Below are 16,233 nucleotides of genomic sequence, written 5' to 3' on the forward strand. Positions count from 1 at the left end.
CAGCGGCTGGTGTGTCTGGATGCGTGGCTGCCCAAATGGCTGGCTTCAGAGCCACTCCAGCAGCAGCTGGTGTGGCTTTCCCTGGGGCCACCAGAACAGCTGGCCCTGGAGCCAGCTGCTTGGGGGTCCCTGGAGCCACACTGGCCGCCGCAGATGTCACAGAGGTTGCGGAAAGTCACGGAATCCATGACTTCGCATGACCTCCGTGAAGACACGAAGCCCTAGCTGTGATAAACAGGAGGCCAGACTAAATGACCTTTCTGGCCTTAAACTCCATGAATCCATAGAAAAAGCCGGCTGCAATAAGTGCACCTGTTCTACGAAAGTGGGACTGATCCCTCATGTTTGGCCCTAGCTGACTGACATTTCTGGAGATCCACTGACACCAGTATTCCAGTGACAGAAGGTGAGAGTGAAACAAGATGACAGCAGAATAGCCAGTGAGAAACAAAGCAGAGGGTGAGAATTCTGTAAGTCTCCAGAAGTCAGGAGATAAGGGTACTTGTTCTTCTGGATCCGTTCTTCACCCCCAACCTCCCAAAATACTAAAATGGTAGATTCCATTCCTTAGTAACTGCCCTGTAACACACAAGCAGAGGTCAGGATACACTGATCATCTATGCTACTTAGAGTGAAGCGTGTGTTGGAAAAGCGAGCAAAGCCATCCCGGTATAACCAGGCCTTCAGCGGGATGTACTGAGAGAAAGGGGAGAGAGAAACTGAGGGTGAATAGCAAGAAAATCCAGCCCAGTCACGGTAATAAAAATAAAATGGACTTCTGCACTTACAGACATCACTAGAACATAAACTCTCAAGTCAAACTTTCGACCTGTGAATCAAAGAGAAATATGTAGCATAAATTTCACTATGTTATATTGCTAAGCCATACCTAGTGTTACAAAAACCCAAATTAGAACTTATCTACACACAGCCACGCACCAAAAGAACTAGATGGGTCTTAAGTCACACCTTTTGTTGTTTTGGTACAAGTCTGTGTGTGGACATGAATTTCAGATTAAGACAATTTAAATCAGTAGGATGCTCTTGATCCAAAATAAGTGGCCACATACAGACTTGCACCAAAACAATAAAAGGTTTACGCTAAAACTTTTTGGTGCCTGGTTGTATGAAGACAAGCTTTTAGAGAGTAACCTGCCACCATATGACAGTGGGGCTGGACTTATCTTTAATGTGTGGGACTTGAATTAAGTCTAATTTTTGTTCATTGAATCACCTCCGTATTCTCAAAATCTTTTGGGGCAGAACCACTAGACTACCACACCAGCAGCACTGACTATGTGCAGCATTCTACAATTCACACTGAAATCCATAAATAGCTAATTTCAGGCAAGAACTGACCATATAAAGTCTTAACCTTCACCAGACAGGTGATCTGGGGATCTCCCTCCCTATGTGACAGGAACATCATAGGTGGAGTGTCTCCCTCCACATATCAGGCAGATACAGACTGAAACAAGCATCTTACCGCCTATTAAATATGGGTTTTCAATATAGCACTGAGCTACATAATTCTCTACTTGAGTTTCATCTTTCTGATCATCTGTACGGACCCCATCCTGCAAAATAAAACAAGTTATTTCTTCTCCGTGGACAAGACCGAATGAGGAGAAAAATCAAATCACAAGCACTCACAGGATTCTCCAGTCAATCCATCCCAGTTTTAGATTTCAGATCAATGACAAAACATCCTACCTTTTGTTTTGTTGGACAGTGAGAAAATCTGTTGTAATTCTGGTGGATGGTGGTAAGTGTTATATGTGAAAGCTGTAGATGGGGACAGTAAGTGACTAGCAAAGGTACATAGATAAAATTACAGTTGGAAGACCAAAGCTCTCCGTCAGTGGTTCCCAAACTTTTGAGGGTTGCACGCCCCCCTTACCCTTGTCAGTGTCCTTCTGAGCTGGGGCCAGAAGCAGGACCATGGCTGGGGGACACGGACAGGGGGAAAGGGGCCGAGGCTGGGGCTGCAGCTGGGGTGGGTTGGGAGCAGGAGTGGAGCCACAAATAGGCTGCAGTGGGGGCCAGCAGCTGAGCCCAAGGCCAGGTGCTCTGCTCCCGGCCTTAGCCCTGGGCCAGGAACAGCTGCCAGCCAAGGCTGGGACTGGGGGAACGGGCACGTGGGGCCAGAAACCAGGGATGCTGCTGGGAGCCAGACTGAAGCAGAGCTGGGGGCAGGGAGGGAATGGTTGCACTCCATCCCTGCCCCCCGGGGGAACTAGTCCAGGCCCTGCCATGCTCCCCTGGATGGTCCTCCACCTTCCCATAGGGGGACATGCCCCACACTTTGGTGACCTCTGTTCTAGGTGGACCGTCCCAACAAAAAAATTTGATGGTGTGAGAAGAGAAAGTACACGTTTCACCTTCCTCCAGTCAATGACATCCTTGAGTTTTCGGAACAGAAAAATGCCTCTCCCTTGTGACCTGGCAACCTGCAACATAAAGGAGAAGGGAAGTGTTAGTTGCTTTGTTCTTAAGTTTTCTCACTCGCCTCCAGCTAGGAACAAATGGTTCCTGAAAGAAATCTTATTTCTTAGCACCATGGTAGCTAACAGAAGATCCACGTTGCTGCCCCCTTTTCCAGTTGTTGGCAACTCTCACACCAGCAGTTAGCATTCCCTTCAGGAACAGATGCTGTTCGCTAAAAGGTGATTATGGAAGCATCTGTTGCGCACCCTGATTCATAAGACGGTTACTCACCTTTGTAACTGTTGTTCTTCGAGATGTGTTGCTCATATCCATTCCAGTTAGGTGTACGCGCCGCGCGTGCACATTCGTCGGAAAACTTTTACCCTAGCAACTCAGTGGGCCGGCAGGTCGCCCCCTAGAGTGGCGCCACCATGGCGCTCCATATATACTCCTGCCGGCCCACCCGCTCCTCAGTTCCTTCTTGCCGGCTACTCCGACAGTGGGGAAGGAGGGCGGGTGCGGAATGGATATGAGCAACACATCTCGAAGAACAACAGTTACAAAGGTGAGTAACCGTCTTTTCTTCTTCGAGTGATTGCTCATATCCATTCCAGTTAGGTGAATCCCAAGCCTTACAAAGGCGGTGGGGTCGGAGTGAAATGTGGCAGAATAAAACTGCCGAGCCAGAGGCTACAGCCTCTCTTGAACCAGGCATACTGCGAAGCAAAGGTAAGGACCGAGGACCAATGGAGCTTCGCGACAGGTCTCGTGGGTAGAAACACGAGCCAGCAAGGCGGCAGATGAAGCCTGAGCCCTGGTAGAATGCACGGTGATGTGGCTTGGGGAAATATGAGCCAAATCATAACAAGTGGGGATGTCCGCCATCACCCAAGATGAGATCCTCTGAGAGGAAAACAAGCAAGCCCTCCCTTTGGCCCGCTACCGGGGCAGAGCTGGGGCACCTTAGGAAATGATTCTGTCAGCACAACATAATGCGAGCACTCCACAGATGTCCAAGGAGTGCAACGGTTATGCCCATTGCGTTGAGCTGTGGGTAACATGAAAGGCCAAAACACCTTAGGGAGGAAAGCCGGGTGCGGTCATAACTGCACCTTGTCTTTGTGGAACCTTCGTAAGAGCTCTGATCTCAGAGACCCGTCTGGCCAAGACTAGGTTGAGGCCCCAGGGCGGGGCTGGGCGGCGCACCCGAGGGTGCAAGCGCTCCAAGCCCTTGAGGGACCTCGAACCCATAGTGGGACACTGAACGTCCATCTTAGCCTGCTGGAAGGTAGGGATGGCTGCTGAGAGTATGCTCAGCGATGATACCGCCAGACCCTGCCGCTGAAGGCCAGAGGCAGGCCAAATAGAGGGGATCGAGACCTCAGCAGGAGCAAGATCGAGCGTACTGCAGCTGTAAAGGAAACGCTTCCACCTGGCTTGGTACGTTGACCAGGCGGAAGGCTGCCTGTCACCCCGACTCAGGTACGTGAGGCGAAGAGGCTGCAGGTCCAAGTGACGAAGCCTGTCATTGCCCTGAGTGATGAGGTCTGGGCTGACAGGCCGAGCAACGTGGTATGTCAGTGCGTAACGAACCAGTGGGAACAGCGGGAAGGCATAATGCAGTTGGCCGTTCCACGGCATCAGGAATGCGTCCAAGATCGATTCCGAGGAGAGACCTTGGAAGGAGCAGAACACCTGGCATTTCCTGCACTCGCGGTGAGCGAACAGGTCTGTGTGAGGAACCATTTCCACTTCCGGAAAGCGGGACGCCTCACATGGGGCAGAGTGATGACTCGTAAGACAGGAAAGACCTGCTGAGTCAAAGAGATAAGATGTTCCGAACGCCTGGGAGAAAGGACGTCGCCAGCTCCATCGAGTGGGCCATGCAAAAGACCCGGAAATGGATGGCCTCCTGACGAAAAAAAAGGGGGGAGGACTATGTCCCCCCTGAATGCTTATGAAGCACCTGGCCATTGTGTTGGCTGTAAACATCGAGATACAACGGCCTCGCAGCTGCCGCTGGAACCCCTGGCATGCCAGGCGGACTACTCTCATTTTTGGGGCATTAATGAGGAATGCCAGCTCCCTAGAAGACCGAAGGCCTTAAGCTCGGAGGTGACCATGAGCACTCGAGCAGAGAGATGATGCGTCCGCCGTCAGGGGCAGTGAGGGCTGGGGCGGATGAAACCGCATCCTGTCCACACCAAGGAGGGAGTTAGCCACCACTCTAGGGAGCCTAAGGCGTTCGAGGGAACGGTGACTACCATGACCATTGGCTCCCTGTGCAAGCGGTACGCCGAGGTGGGCCGGACTTGGAGAGGACGGAGGCGGAGCTTGGCGCGTTTGGTTACAAACTTGCGGGCAACCATGGGCCCAGGAGACTGAGACAAGAACGAGCTGAGGTCGTTGGGAAAGCCTTCAGACCTCAGATGATTGATGCCATCGCCTAAAACCGCAGTTGCGATAAGCAGGCTCCGGCTAGGTAGGAGACCAAGATAGCCCCTAGGAAGCCCAACCTCTGCGTGGGAACCAGAGCGGATTGCTCTAAAGTAATCATCAGGCCTTGATCTGTGAATAAGACCGTGACGATGCCCACGGGCTGAGTGGTTTGTGTGTCAGAGTCTCCTCGGATAAGCGAATCGTCCCAATACGGAAAAATGCATATCCGACATAGCTACGGTAGGCGGCGACTATGGCCGTAAACCGGGAGTATTCACCGCTGGCTATAAAGCGGAGGCATCTCCCATGCGGAGGGAAGATGGCATTGCGAAAGTACGCGTCCTTCCTATCCAGGGCGGCATAGTAGCCCCCCGGAGGCAAGGATGGAATAATGGTTCCCAGGGATACCATGCAGAACTTCAACCTTATCCCAAACCGGTTGAGTCCATGCAGGACCAGGGAGGTCTGAGACCTGTGGTCGAGTGGGGGACTGGGGCATAACGGGAGTAAAACCCCTAGCCCCTTTCGTCCGCTGAAGGGGGACAGGGCTGGAGCAATTTAAAGGTGGTACCTATGCTCCATCGTGCTCAGGACCCAGCGATCTAAAAGTAACTGGGGCCATGCCAGGAGAAAGCGGGATCAGGATCCCGTCCTGCGACTGGTACACCGCCCTCCGGCGAACCTTGGAAGGTCCGTCTTTGGTCCCAGTGGTAATTGCGAGGGACCTTGACTTTGGCTTTTTAGGGGGCCTGACGTTTGTCTGCGACCACCTTGGCCTTGCCGTTTTCCAGAGTTCTGCCTCTGGCTAGGCATAGAGTATGGCGGCTGGGGCCATAAAGGCCTGCGTTTGGTCGCAGGCGTATACATGCTGAGACGCATTAGGACTCTATTGTCCAGCAGGCTTCGCAGTCTGGGGCTGTCTCTGCCGCGAAGATGCCTTTACCAACAAAGGGTAAATTCTTTCCCCCGTCCTCCAAGACGGCAGCGAACTCTAGGTGGGAGGTTCGAGGGAGAAACTCCTCCACCCAGGTGCTATAATTATCGCAGCTAAGCAAGGCTTGTTGCTTTGCTACCCAGAGGTGCAGGGCCCCTGCAGAGTACACCTTGCATTCGCCAAGGCTCTTTCTGCTTCGGGGCTGGCGCCCGCTGGCCATGATATCAGGATCGTTGTCCTGAGCATAAAATCCGCGCATATGGGGTGACACGGATGCTGGAGGTACTAAAAGAGGGCACGGGCCGAGTCTCTGACTCACTCGGACCTTGCCCAACTCGGCACCGGGGACCGGCATCGGGAGGCGTATCGGTACCTGGAACGAGATCCAGACCTGCAACCAGAACGGTGTCGGGAGGTCGACCGAGATCTCGAGGCTCGGAGAAGAGCTACAGGAGTCAAGGTACCTGCCCCGGTGCCAGATGTCGGAACGGTGCCGATAGCGGGTCGGCGAACGGGATACCGACCGGTGCAGTGAGTGTGACCAGTACCGAGGAAAACAGTACCGGAACTGCCAGTGGTGTCCGGCGTGCCGACAGGACTTGGAGCGTCTGCGGGACCGTGATCATGGACGGTGCCGCTCTGCTGTACTGACAGGGGACAGTCCCTTGAAGAGACTGTATTACCCGTACCGGCGGTGCCCGGGTCAGGCAGCACTGACTCCGTCATGGCACTGAGAGCCCTCGCCGTTGGTAACATCTCCGGCGCGCAGGGAACAGCAGGCTCAACCACAGTGCGTACTGGGGAGCTGTCAGGCACCGGATTCGACGGCCCTCGTGGGCCGGGATCCACGGTACCGAGGTCATCAGAGCTTCGGTAGGTGCCGGTGCCGGGAGAACCGAGTTATATAAGCCGTCTGGCTGGGGTGCCGTCAGCACTGAAGCAGCGGGAGTAATACGCTCAACCACGGCGCGTGCCGGGGAGCCGTCGGGCACCGGATTCGATAGCCCTTGTGGGACTGGAATCGACGGCGCCGATGGAAGCAGCCGGAACAGGAGCTCAACCACGGCGCGTGCCTGGGAGCCGTCAGGCACCGGATTCTACGGCCCTTGCGGGACCGGGATCGACGGTGCCGACGTCATCGGTGCCGCAGCAGGTGTCGGTGCCGGGCGATCCGACTTAGACTAGCCCTCTGGCCACGGTGCCGTTGGCACGGAAGCAGCCGGAAAATTAGCTCGACCACGGCGCGTGCCGGGGAGCCGTCAGGCACCGGATACTACGGCCCTTGCGGGACCGGGATCGACGGTGCCGACGTCATCGGTGCCGCAGCAGGTGTCGGTGCCGGGCGATCCGACGTAGACGAGCTCTCTGGCTGCGGTGCCGTTGGCACGGAAGCAGCAGGAGCAATACGCTCAACCACGGCGCGTGCCGGGGAGCCGTCAGGCACCGGATTCCACGGCCCTTGTGGGACCGGGATCGACGGTGACGACGTCATCGGTGCCGTAGCAGGCGTCAGCGCCGGGCGATCCGACTAGACGAGCTCTCTGGCTGCGGTGCCGCTGGCACGGAAGCAGCAGGAGCAATACGCTCAACCACGGCGTGTGCCGGGGAGCCGTCAGGCACCGGATTCTACGGCCCTTATGGGACCGGGATCGACGGTGACGACGTCATCGGTGCCGTAGTAGGTGTCAGCGCCGGGCGATCCGACTAGACGAGCTCTCTGGCTGCGGTGCCGCTGGCACGGAAGCAGCAGGAGCAATACGCTCAACCACGGCGCGTGCCGGGGAGCCGTCAGGCACCGGATTCTACGGCCCTCGTGGGACCGGGATCGACGGTGCCGACGTCGTCGGTGCCGGGCGAGCCATCTTAGATGAGCTGTCTAGCTGTGGTGCAGCTGGCACAGAAGCAGCAGGAGCAGTAAGCTCTACCACGGCGCGAGCCGGGGAGCTGCCAGGCACCGGATTCCCTGGTCCTGGGGGACTGGAATCGACGGAGCCGAAGTCATCGGTGCCTCTGCAGGCCGGATAACGCAACTGAGGCGAGCTCTCTGGCTGCGATGCAGGTGGCACTGAAGTAGCGGGAGCAGGGGGCTCAACCACGGCGCGTGCCGGGGAGCCGCCAGGCACCAGCAGGAATCGTAGACTCTCTCGACCTCGGAAGAAGGGAACGGTGCCGAGTCGACATCGGTGCCGGCGACGGTCGGTGCCGAAAGGCCTTGGTGGTACCGGCGGGGTCCGGTGCCGAGGAGGCGCTTCTGCCCGCCGCTTGAACGTCGCTCCGCGCCCAAGGTGGAGGGGCAAGTGAAAGTCCCGCACCTTTTTGTTCTCGGCTTAAAAGCCTTGCAAATGGGGCACTTATCTGTCAAGTGTGATTCCCTGAGGCACTTCAAACAGGAGTCATGTAGGTCTCTCTTCGGCCGCGGCTTCTGGCAAGCCGGGCCCCTTTTGAAAACCCGGTGAGCCATTCATGGCTCCGGCACTGGGCTCATGGAAGGGGCTACTTCCTGAACCCCGCTAACTAAACTAACCATGTTAGCAAAGAAACACGTATAACCATACAAATATCTATATAAAAGTGTTATAACTGCATAATTATATACGAGAAAACGAGTAGCTAGGGAAGTGGAGGTCAGCTAAGCCGCGCTCCACTGTTCCAACGACCGACACGGGCGGTAAGAAGGAACTGAGGAGCGGGTGGGCCGGCAGGAGTATATATGGAGCGCCATGGTGGCGCCACTCTAGGGGGCGACCTGCCGGCCCACTGAGTTGCTAGGGTAAAAGTTTTCCGACGAATGTGCACGCGCGGCGCGTACACCTAACTGGAATGGATATGAGCAATCACTCGAAGAAGAACCTTTATTTATTAAGCACCCAGTTGGCATTCTGGGTGCTGTACAAAGTTAAAAACAGGAGACTCAACAGAAGGCATTGGTCATTTATTATTATTAATTTGTGTTACCTTAACACCTAGGAGCCCTAGCCATGGGTCTATTTGAAGGGCTGTCTTCTGAGTAAAAGACAAAACCAGGGTTCTGGCCACTTAACATCATTTAACTTCTGTAAGAATAAGAGTGTCAACCCCATTCTTGGACAAATTCCTACTCAGGTAACAAAGTTCTCCCTGCAGTTTCATATAGGTAGTTGTATCCTATTTCACTTCCTGTCCTGAACTGTTGTGTTGTGCTCCTTGGACCTAATCCTGTAAGGTCAAGGATCTCAGAATCAGGACCTTAAATGCTGCTATTTGAGTGGTGGGTGAACTGGTCCATATATTTATGCAGGCATATTGGGAGACATTGTTTTGTAAAGCACTTTGAGCTCCTTGGATGAAAGCAGCTATAATATTAATAATATAAAAAGTCAGCCAAAACCCCACACAATTCCAGTTCAAATGAATAAGTCAGTGCTTTTCCATAGTGTGCTTAAAAAGTCTGAAGATGCTATTTTATGTAAAGCTATAAAAAGCAAATACTTGATGGTGTGTGGTGATATAAGGGTTTTAATGGGATGGTGACAGTATTCATGAGTGGGAATGCCATGAGTTTTACAGCCATTCCAAAGGAGAGGCAATAAAACCTTTACATCACCACATGCCATCATGGGTTTTGTTATTCCACATTTTAGACAACAGTTACCTTAGATTTTGTAAGTAGTTTAATACGTTTTATTGGAACTATTTTTCACATCTGTCTGTGTGTAAAGCTAGGTTGCCTTAGTTACTAGCTACAGGCCATGGAGTGACAGTAGAGTTACATTTTAAAAGCCTCTAAAAATGAAGCTATTTTCTGTAAATCCAGGGTGACATGGTTTTAAGATCCAGTCCTTCATGACCTTAGGAAGATAGGCCAAGGATAGAAACAAGCTGCTTTACACCATTGGAAATCCTGGAATCCCAGTTCTCCACTGTGATAAAACAAGTGTTTCTAGCTTCAAACTGCCACTGAGCCAAGACAATATATCATCTCTCTAAGTTTAAGTTTCCATTTTTCCTGCTGCATATTTGTGGGAAAAAAAGTAAAGTGGCAGAGACTTTTCCCCCTCTTTTCTTTCCATGGTGGCTCTCTGAAAGTAGCTCAGATGTTAGACGTTGTCTAAGGGGAGATGGCTTAGTGGGCAGAATACAGGTGAGGCTGTCCCATGGGACCAAATAAAAGAAGTTAATCACATGATTGCAGAAATACAGTAACACAACACATGTTTTTGATTTAAGCTATATTTGGAGTCTGGGTGTGTCACAGTAGCATTTAATGAAAAGGAGATACAGCAACAGTCCATCATGAGAGAGGCAAGCAAGCTACAACAAGCAGCAGGAATGTAGAATGAGCTTGAAGATCACAAGTTTGCATTGCACATTAAAAGCAGCCAGAAGCTGGCTGTGATGGACCACCCACTAAGAGAGTTCTATCACCAGCCCCACAAGAGCTCAACCCTTGGACCAGAATTATGCACTCCCACCCCCCACATAACTGCAACACACACAGGGGCTATCTGAGACTGCAAGATCTAAGTCATTTCAAGAGCACAGAGTGACATGAGGAATAACAAAGTTTATTTTTACTTTTGAGTTTTGAGGTCAGCCACAAACTACTTCATTCCAGTTGTTGGTATATTTTTTGTGGCCACAATCTTTATATATATATTCTAATTTATTGTATTCAGGTTATTTCCAATGATAATTGAGGTTGTGGGCACAAAATATAAGCTTAATATAAGGTTTCTTGTTGCTGATTAACCCAAATTAACATCTGTAGACTTGGATAATCACTAGCTGTTATCCTCATGGCTGTAATTAAATTGTTAGTTTGCATAATTGCCTCCCATTCACTACTCATAAACCCACTCTTATTGATAGGCCTGATCTGCAGAGTGAGACAAACTGTCTTGTCCCCTCCTACCAGACCTGCTGTGCAAAGTGACTGTCCTGTTAAGAACCTAAGACTGGCCACGCTGCATCAGACCTAGCCCAGTATCCTGTCTTCCAATAGTGGCCAGTGCCAGATGCTTCAGAGAATGATCAGAACAAGGCAATTTATCGAGTGAGCCCCATCCCTTGTCATCCAGTCCCAGCTTCCTTATCCTCCATGAATGTACCCAATTCTTTTTAACCCAGTTATTCTTTTGGTCTTCACAACGTCCTCTGGTAACAAGTTGCACAGGTTGACTGTGTTATGTGAAGACGTCCTACTTTATGTTTGTTTTAAACCTGCTGCCCATTAATTTCACTGGGTGACCCATGGTTCTTGTGTAATGTGAAGGGGTAATTAACACTTCCTTATCCACTCTCTTCATATCATTCATAATTTTATAGACCTCGATCATATCCCCCCCTTACCTGTCTCTTTTCTAAGCTGACCAGTCCCAGTCTTTTAAATTTCTGTTCCATACTCCTGATATTTTTTGTTGTCCTTCTCAGTATGTTTTCCAATTTCCTTTTTTGGGATGGGGTGACCAGATCTGCATGCAGTATTCAAGGCATAGGTGTACTATAGATGTATATTGTGGCATTATGACATTTTCTGTCTTCTTATCTATCCCTTTCCTAATGGTTCCTAACATTCTATTAGCTCTTTTGATGGCCATTGCACATTGAGCAGATGTTTTCAGAGAACTATCCACAATGACTCCAAGATCTCTTTCCTGAGTGGTAACAGCTAATTTAGATGTCATCATTCTATATGTATAGTTGGGATTATGTTTTCCAATGCGCAGTACTTTGCATTTATCAACATTGAATTTCACCTGCCATTTTGTTGCTCAATCAGAAATGTAGGATTGGAAGGGACCTTGATAGGTCATCTACTTCAGTCCTCTGCACTGATGCAGGACTAAGTATTATCTAGACCATCCCTGACAGGTGTTTGTCCAACCTGCTCTTAAAACTCCAGTGATGGAGATTCCAGAGCCTCCCTAGGTCATTTGTTCCAATGCTTAACTATCCTTACAGTTAGGAAGTTTTTCCTAACGTCTAATGCTAACCTAAATCTCTCTTGCTGTAATTCAAACTCATTATTTCTTTTCCTGTCCTCAGTGGTTAAGGAGAACAATTTATCACCCTCCTCCTTGTAACAACCTTTTATGTAATTGAAAGCTGTCATCATGTGTTCCCTCAGTCTTTTCTCTCCAGACTAAACAAAGCCAATTTTTTCAACCTTTCCTCATTGGTCATGTTTTCTACACTGTTAACCATTTTTATTGCTCTCCTCTGGACTTTCTCCAGTTTTTCCACATCTTTCCCAAAGTGTGATGCCCAGAACTGGACAAAATACTCCAGTTGAGGCCTTACCTGTGCTGCGCAGAGAGGAAGAATTACTACTTATGTCTTGCAAAAAGAATGAGTAGTAGTTGTGGCACCTTAGAGACTTACAAATTTATTTGAGCATAAGCTTTTGTGGGCTAAAATCCACTTCATCGGATGCATGCAGTGGAAAATACAGTAGGAAGATATATATATATACACAGAGGCCATGAAAAAATGGGTGTTGCCATACTAACTATAATGAAAGTAATCAGTTAAGGTGGGAGTACCTAGAAGTCTCTTACTACAGGACAGGCCCAACAAAGAAAGTAACAGAACGCCACTAGCCATCACCTTCAGCCCCCAACTAAAACCTCTCCAGCACATCATCAAGGATCTACAACCTATCCTGAAGGACAATCCCTCACTCTCACAGATCTTGGGAGACAGGCCAGTCCTCGCTTACAGACAGCCCCCCAACCTGAAGCAAATACTCACCACACAACAAAAACACTAACCCAAGAACCCATCCTTGCAACAAAGCCTGTTGCCAACTCCGTCCACATATCTATTCAGGGGACACCATCATAGGACCTAATCCCATCAGCCACACTATCAGAGGCTCGTTCACCTGCACATCTACCAATGTGATATATGCCATCATGTGCCAGCAATGCCCCTCTGCCATGTACACTGGCCAAACTGGACCGTCTCTACGCAAAAGAATAAATGGACACATCAGATGTCAAGAATTATAACATTCAAAAACCAGTTGGATAGGGCAGTGGGGGAGGTCCAGGGGCAGGGAGGGGTGGATGGAACAGGGGTCCCGGGGGGCCCCTTAGGGGACAAGAAATGGGGTGGGGGGGTTGGATGGGACAGGAGTCCCAGGTGGGCCATCAGGGGGCGAGAAGCAGGGGGTGGGGTGGTCAGATAGGGGGCAGGGGCCGGGCCACACCTGGCTGTTTGGGGAGGTACAGCCTCCCCTAACCGGCCCTCCATACAATTTCTGAAACCCGATGTGGCCCTCAGGCCAAAAAGTTTGCCCGCCCCTGTGCTAATATATCCCAGAATGATGTTCACTTTTTTTGGCAACAGTATGACATTGTTGACTCATTTAGTTTGTCATCCACTATAACTAGTGCATTCTTTTCTGCAGTACTCCTTTCTAGGCAGTCATTTCCCAGTTTGAATTTGTGCAACTGATTATTCCTTCCTAAATGTAGTACTTTATTTGTCCTTATTGAATTTCATCCTATTTAATTCAGATAATTTCTCCAGTTTGTCAAGATCATTTTGAATTCTAATCCTATCCTCCAAAGCACTTGCAACCCCTCCCAGCTTGGTATCATATGCAAACTTTATAAGTGTACTCTCTATGCCAGGGGTTCTCAAACTGGGGGTCAGAACCCCTCGGGGTCGAGGTTATTACATGGGAGTGGTCGCAAGCTGTCAGGCTCCACCCCAAACTGTGCTTTGCCTCCAGCATTTATAATGGTGTTGTTGGGGGGGGAGGCTAGGCCCCAAATAACTGGCAATATGGCGTGGGGTCAAAAGTTTACATTCTCAGGCCTGCTAGCTAGCATGAGTATATGTAATCATTTATCATTTTCTTTTGTTCTTTTGTTTATGGTACAAGATGTAATCGATCAAAGGGGGGGGGTCAGTAGTATGGGTTAAGGATATAGTTAGTTAAAAGATCCGGTAGTTAATGAATTGTAAATGATGAATTGTAGCACCTGTGAACATCTTTGTAAACAAGTAAGGTATATAAGACATGGCAATGGATAGTGATTCGTGCAGGATTTGAGATTGATTTCTCCCTGTGCCTTATTTGATTCAAATAAACTTGCTTCTCCGGTGTGGTCATTGGGGATACGCACACCGGGCAAACGAACCCCAACTGTTGCCCCCCTGCAACAGTGTTAAATATATAAAAATGTGTTTTTAATCTATAAGGGGGGTCACACTCAGAGGCTCGCTATGTGAAAGGGGTCACCAGTACAAACGTTTGAGAACCACTGCTCTATGCCATTATCCAAATCATTTATGAAGACACTGAATAGAACCAGACTCAGGACAGATCCCTGCAGGACCCCACGTGACATGCCCTTCAAGCTTGACTAAGAACTATTGATAACTATTCTCCGAGTATGATTTTCCAACCCATTGTGCCCCCACCTTTAGGTTCACCTAGGCTACATTTCTCTAGTTTGTTTATGAGACAGTCATATGAGACAAGTATCAGAGGGGCAGCTGTGTTTGCTGCTTTTACAGATCCAGACTAAGAGTCCTGTGGCACCTTATAGACTAACAGACGTATTGGAGCATGAGCTTTCGTGGGTGAATACCCACTTTTTTGGATGCATCCATCCGACGAAGTGGGTATTCACCCACGAAAGCTCATGCTCCAATACATCTCTTAGTCTATTAGGTGCCACAGGACTCTTTGCTGCTCATATGAGACAGTATCAAAAGCCTTACTAAAGTCAAAATATATCACATCTACTTCTTTCCTCCTATTCATAAGCTTGTTACCTTGGAGCCTATTTTAAAAATTGGCGTTACGTTACCTATCCACCAGTCATCTGGTATAGAGGATGATTTAAGCAATAGTTTAAGTAGCACAGTTGGTAGTTCCTTCAGAAATTTTGGGTGAATACCATCTGGTCCTGATGACTTATTACTGTTTAATTCATCAGTTTGTTCCAAAACCTCCTCTATTGACACCTCCACCTAGATTTGTCAGATTCCTCAGATTTGTCACCTAAAAAGAATGACTCGGGTGTGGGAATCTCCCTCACATCTGCTGCAGTGAAGACCGATGCAAAGGATTCATTTAGCTTCTCTGCAAGGCCTTGGCTTCCTTGAGTGCTCCTTTAGCACCTCGATTGTCCAGTAGCTCCACTGATATTTTGGCAGACTTCCTGCTTTTGAGGTGCTTAAACAACATTTTGCTGTTAGTTTGCGTGTCTTTTGCTAGTTGCTCCTTAAATTCTTTTTTGGACTGCCTAATTACACTTTTATACCTGACTTGCCCAAGTTTATGTTCCTTTATTTTCCACAGCAGGATTTGACTTCCAGTTTTTAAAAGATGTATTTTTGTCTCCAACCACCTCTTTTACTGTTGTTTAGCTCCAGTGGCATTTTTGGCCCTTTTACTGTTTGTTTTTTTTATTTGGGGGTATACATGTAGTTTGAGCCTCTATTATGATGTCATTAAAAAGCTTCCATGCAGCTTGCAGGCATTTAACTCTTGTGACTGTTCCATTTAATTTCTGTTTAACTAGCCTCCTCATTTTTGTGTAGATCCCCTTTTTTAAGTTATATGCTACTGTGGTAGGTTTCTTTGGTATTTTCCTCCCTACAAATGTTATATTTAATTACATTATGGTTGCTATTACCAAGCGATTTGGCTATATGCACCTCTTAGACTAAATCCTGTGCACCAATTAGTTCTAAATCATGAATTGTCTCTCCCCTTGTGGGTTCCAAGACTAGTTGGTTCAAGAAGCAGTCATTAATGGTGTCTAGCAATTTTATTTTTGCATCCCATCCTGAGGTGACATGTTCCCAGTCAACATGGAGATAGCTGAAATCTCCCATTATTATTGGGTTTTCTATTTTTGTAGCCTCTCTGTTCTCCCTGAGCATGTTACAGTCACTGTCATCATCGAATTAGGTGGTCAGTAGTATATTCTTCTCCTATGCTCTTACTAGTCAAGCATGGAATTTCTACTGTAGAGATTCTATTATACTGCTTGATTCATTTAAGATTTTTACTATATTTGCTTTTATGCTTTATTTTGCATATAATCCCACTCCCCCACCAGCATGATGTACTTTGTCATTCCTATATATTTTGCACCCTGATATTACCATGTCCCATTCATTATCATTGTTCCACCAAGTTTCTGTGATACCTATTATATCAATATCCATGTTGTGAGTCTCACAGATAGGTGTACATTTAATTATGCACTCTGGTACAATATTCATGATGTAAAACATTTTGAATCATCTGGCAGCAGGATGGCATTTCTAGGCTCTATTCGCTATATTTGCAGTTTCTAAAGGAAGCACATTTTTTCTTGGTCCCAAGGATATGCATCCAAGTGGACTTTACTTCATACAGTACAACTCCATTTATCTCTGGGTCTCAGGGGAGAAATGGGGTTTCAGAAGACAGGAGGAGCCAGCCA

General features: G+C 48.8%; 1 protein-coding gene across 2 annotated transcripts in view; it reads right to left on the reverse strand.

Annotated features, from left to right (window-relative positions):
- TTLL9 (tubulin tyrosine ligase like 9) overlaps positions 1–16,233 on the reverse strand; it is a 31,543-nt gene that overhangs the window by 6,093 nt on the left and 9,217 nt on the right. For both annotated transcript variants that reach the window (XM_030533129.1, XM_030533128.1), the window contains exons 6-9: positions 2,382–2,450; positions 1,487–1,577; positions 789–829; positions 609–696 (exon numbers count right to left, since the gene is read on the reverse strand). In XM_030533129.1, coding sequence (XP_030388989.1) covers positions 609–696; positions 789–829; positions 1,487–1,577; positions 2,382–2,450 — 289 coding nt within the window. The remainder of the gene's footprint in view (positions 1–608; positions 697–788; positions 830–1,486; positions 1,578–2,381; positions 2,451–16,233) is intronic.

Source organism: Gopherus evgoodei, chromosome 14 (assembly GCF_007399415.2).
Source record: "Gopherus evgoodei ecotype Sinaloan lineage chromosome 14, rGopEvg1_v1.p, whole genome shotgun sequence".
Taxonomy (NCBI): domain Eukaryota; kingdom Metazoa; phylum Chordata; order Testudines; family Testudinidae; genus Gopherus; species Gopherus evgoodei.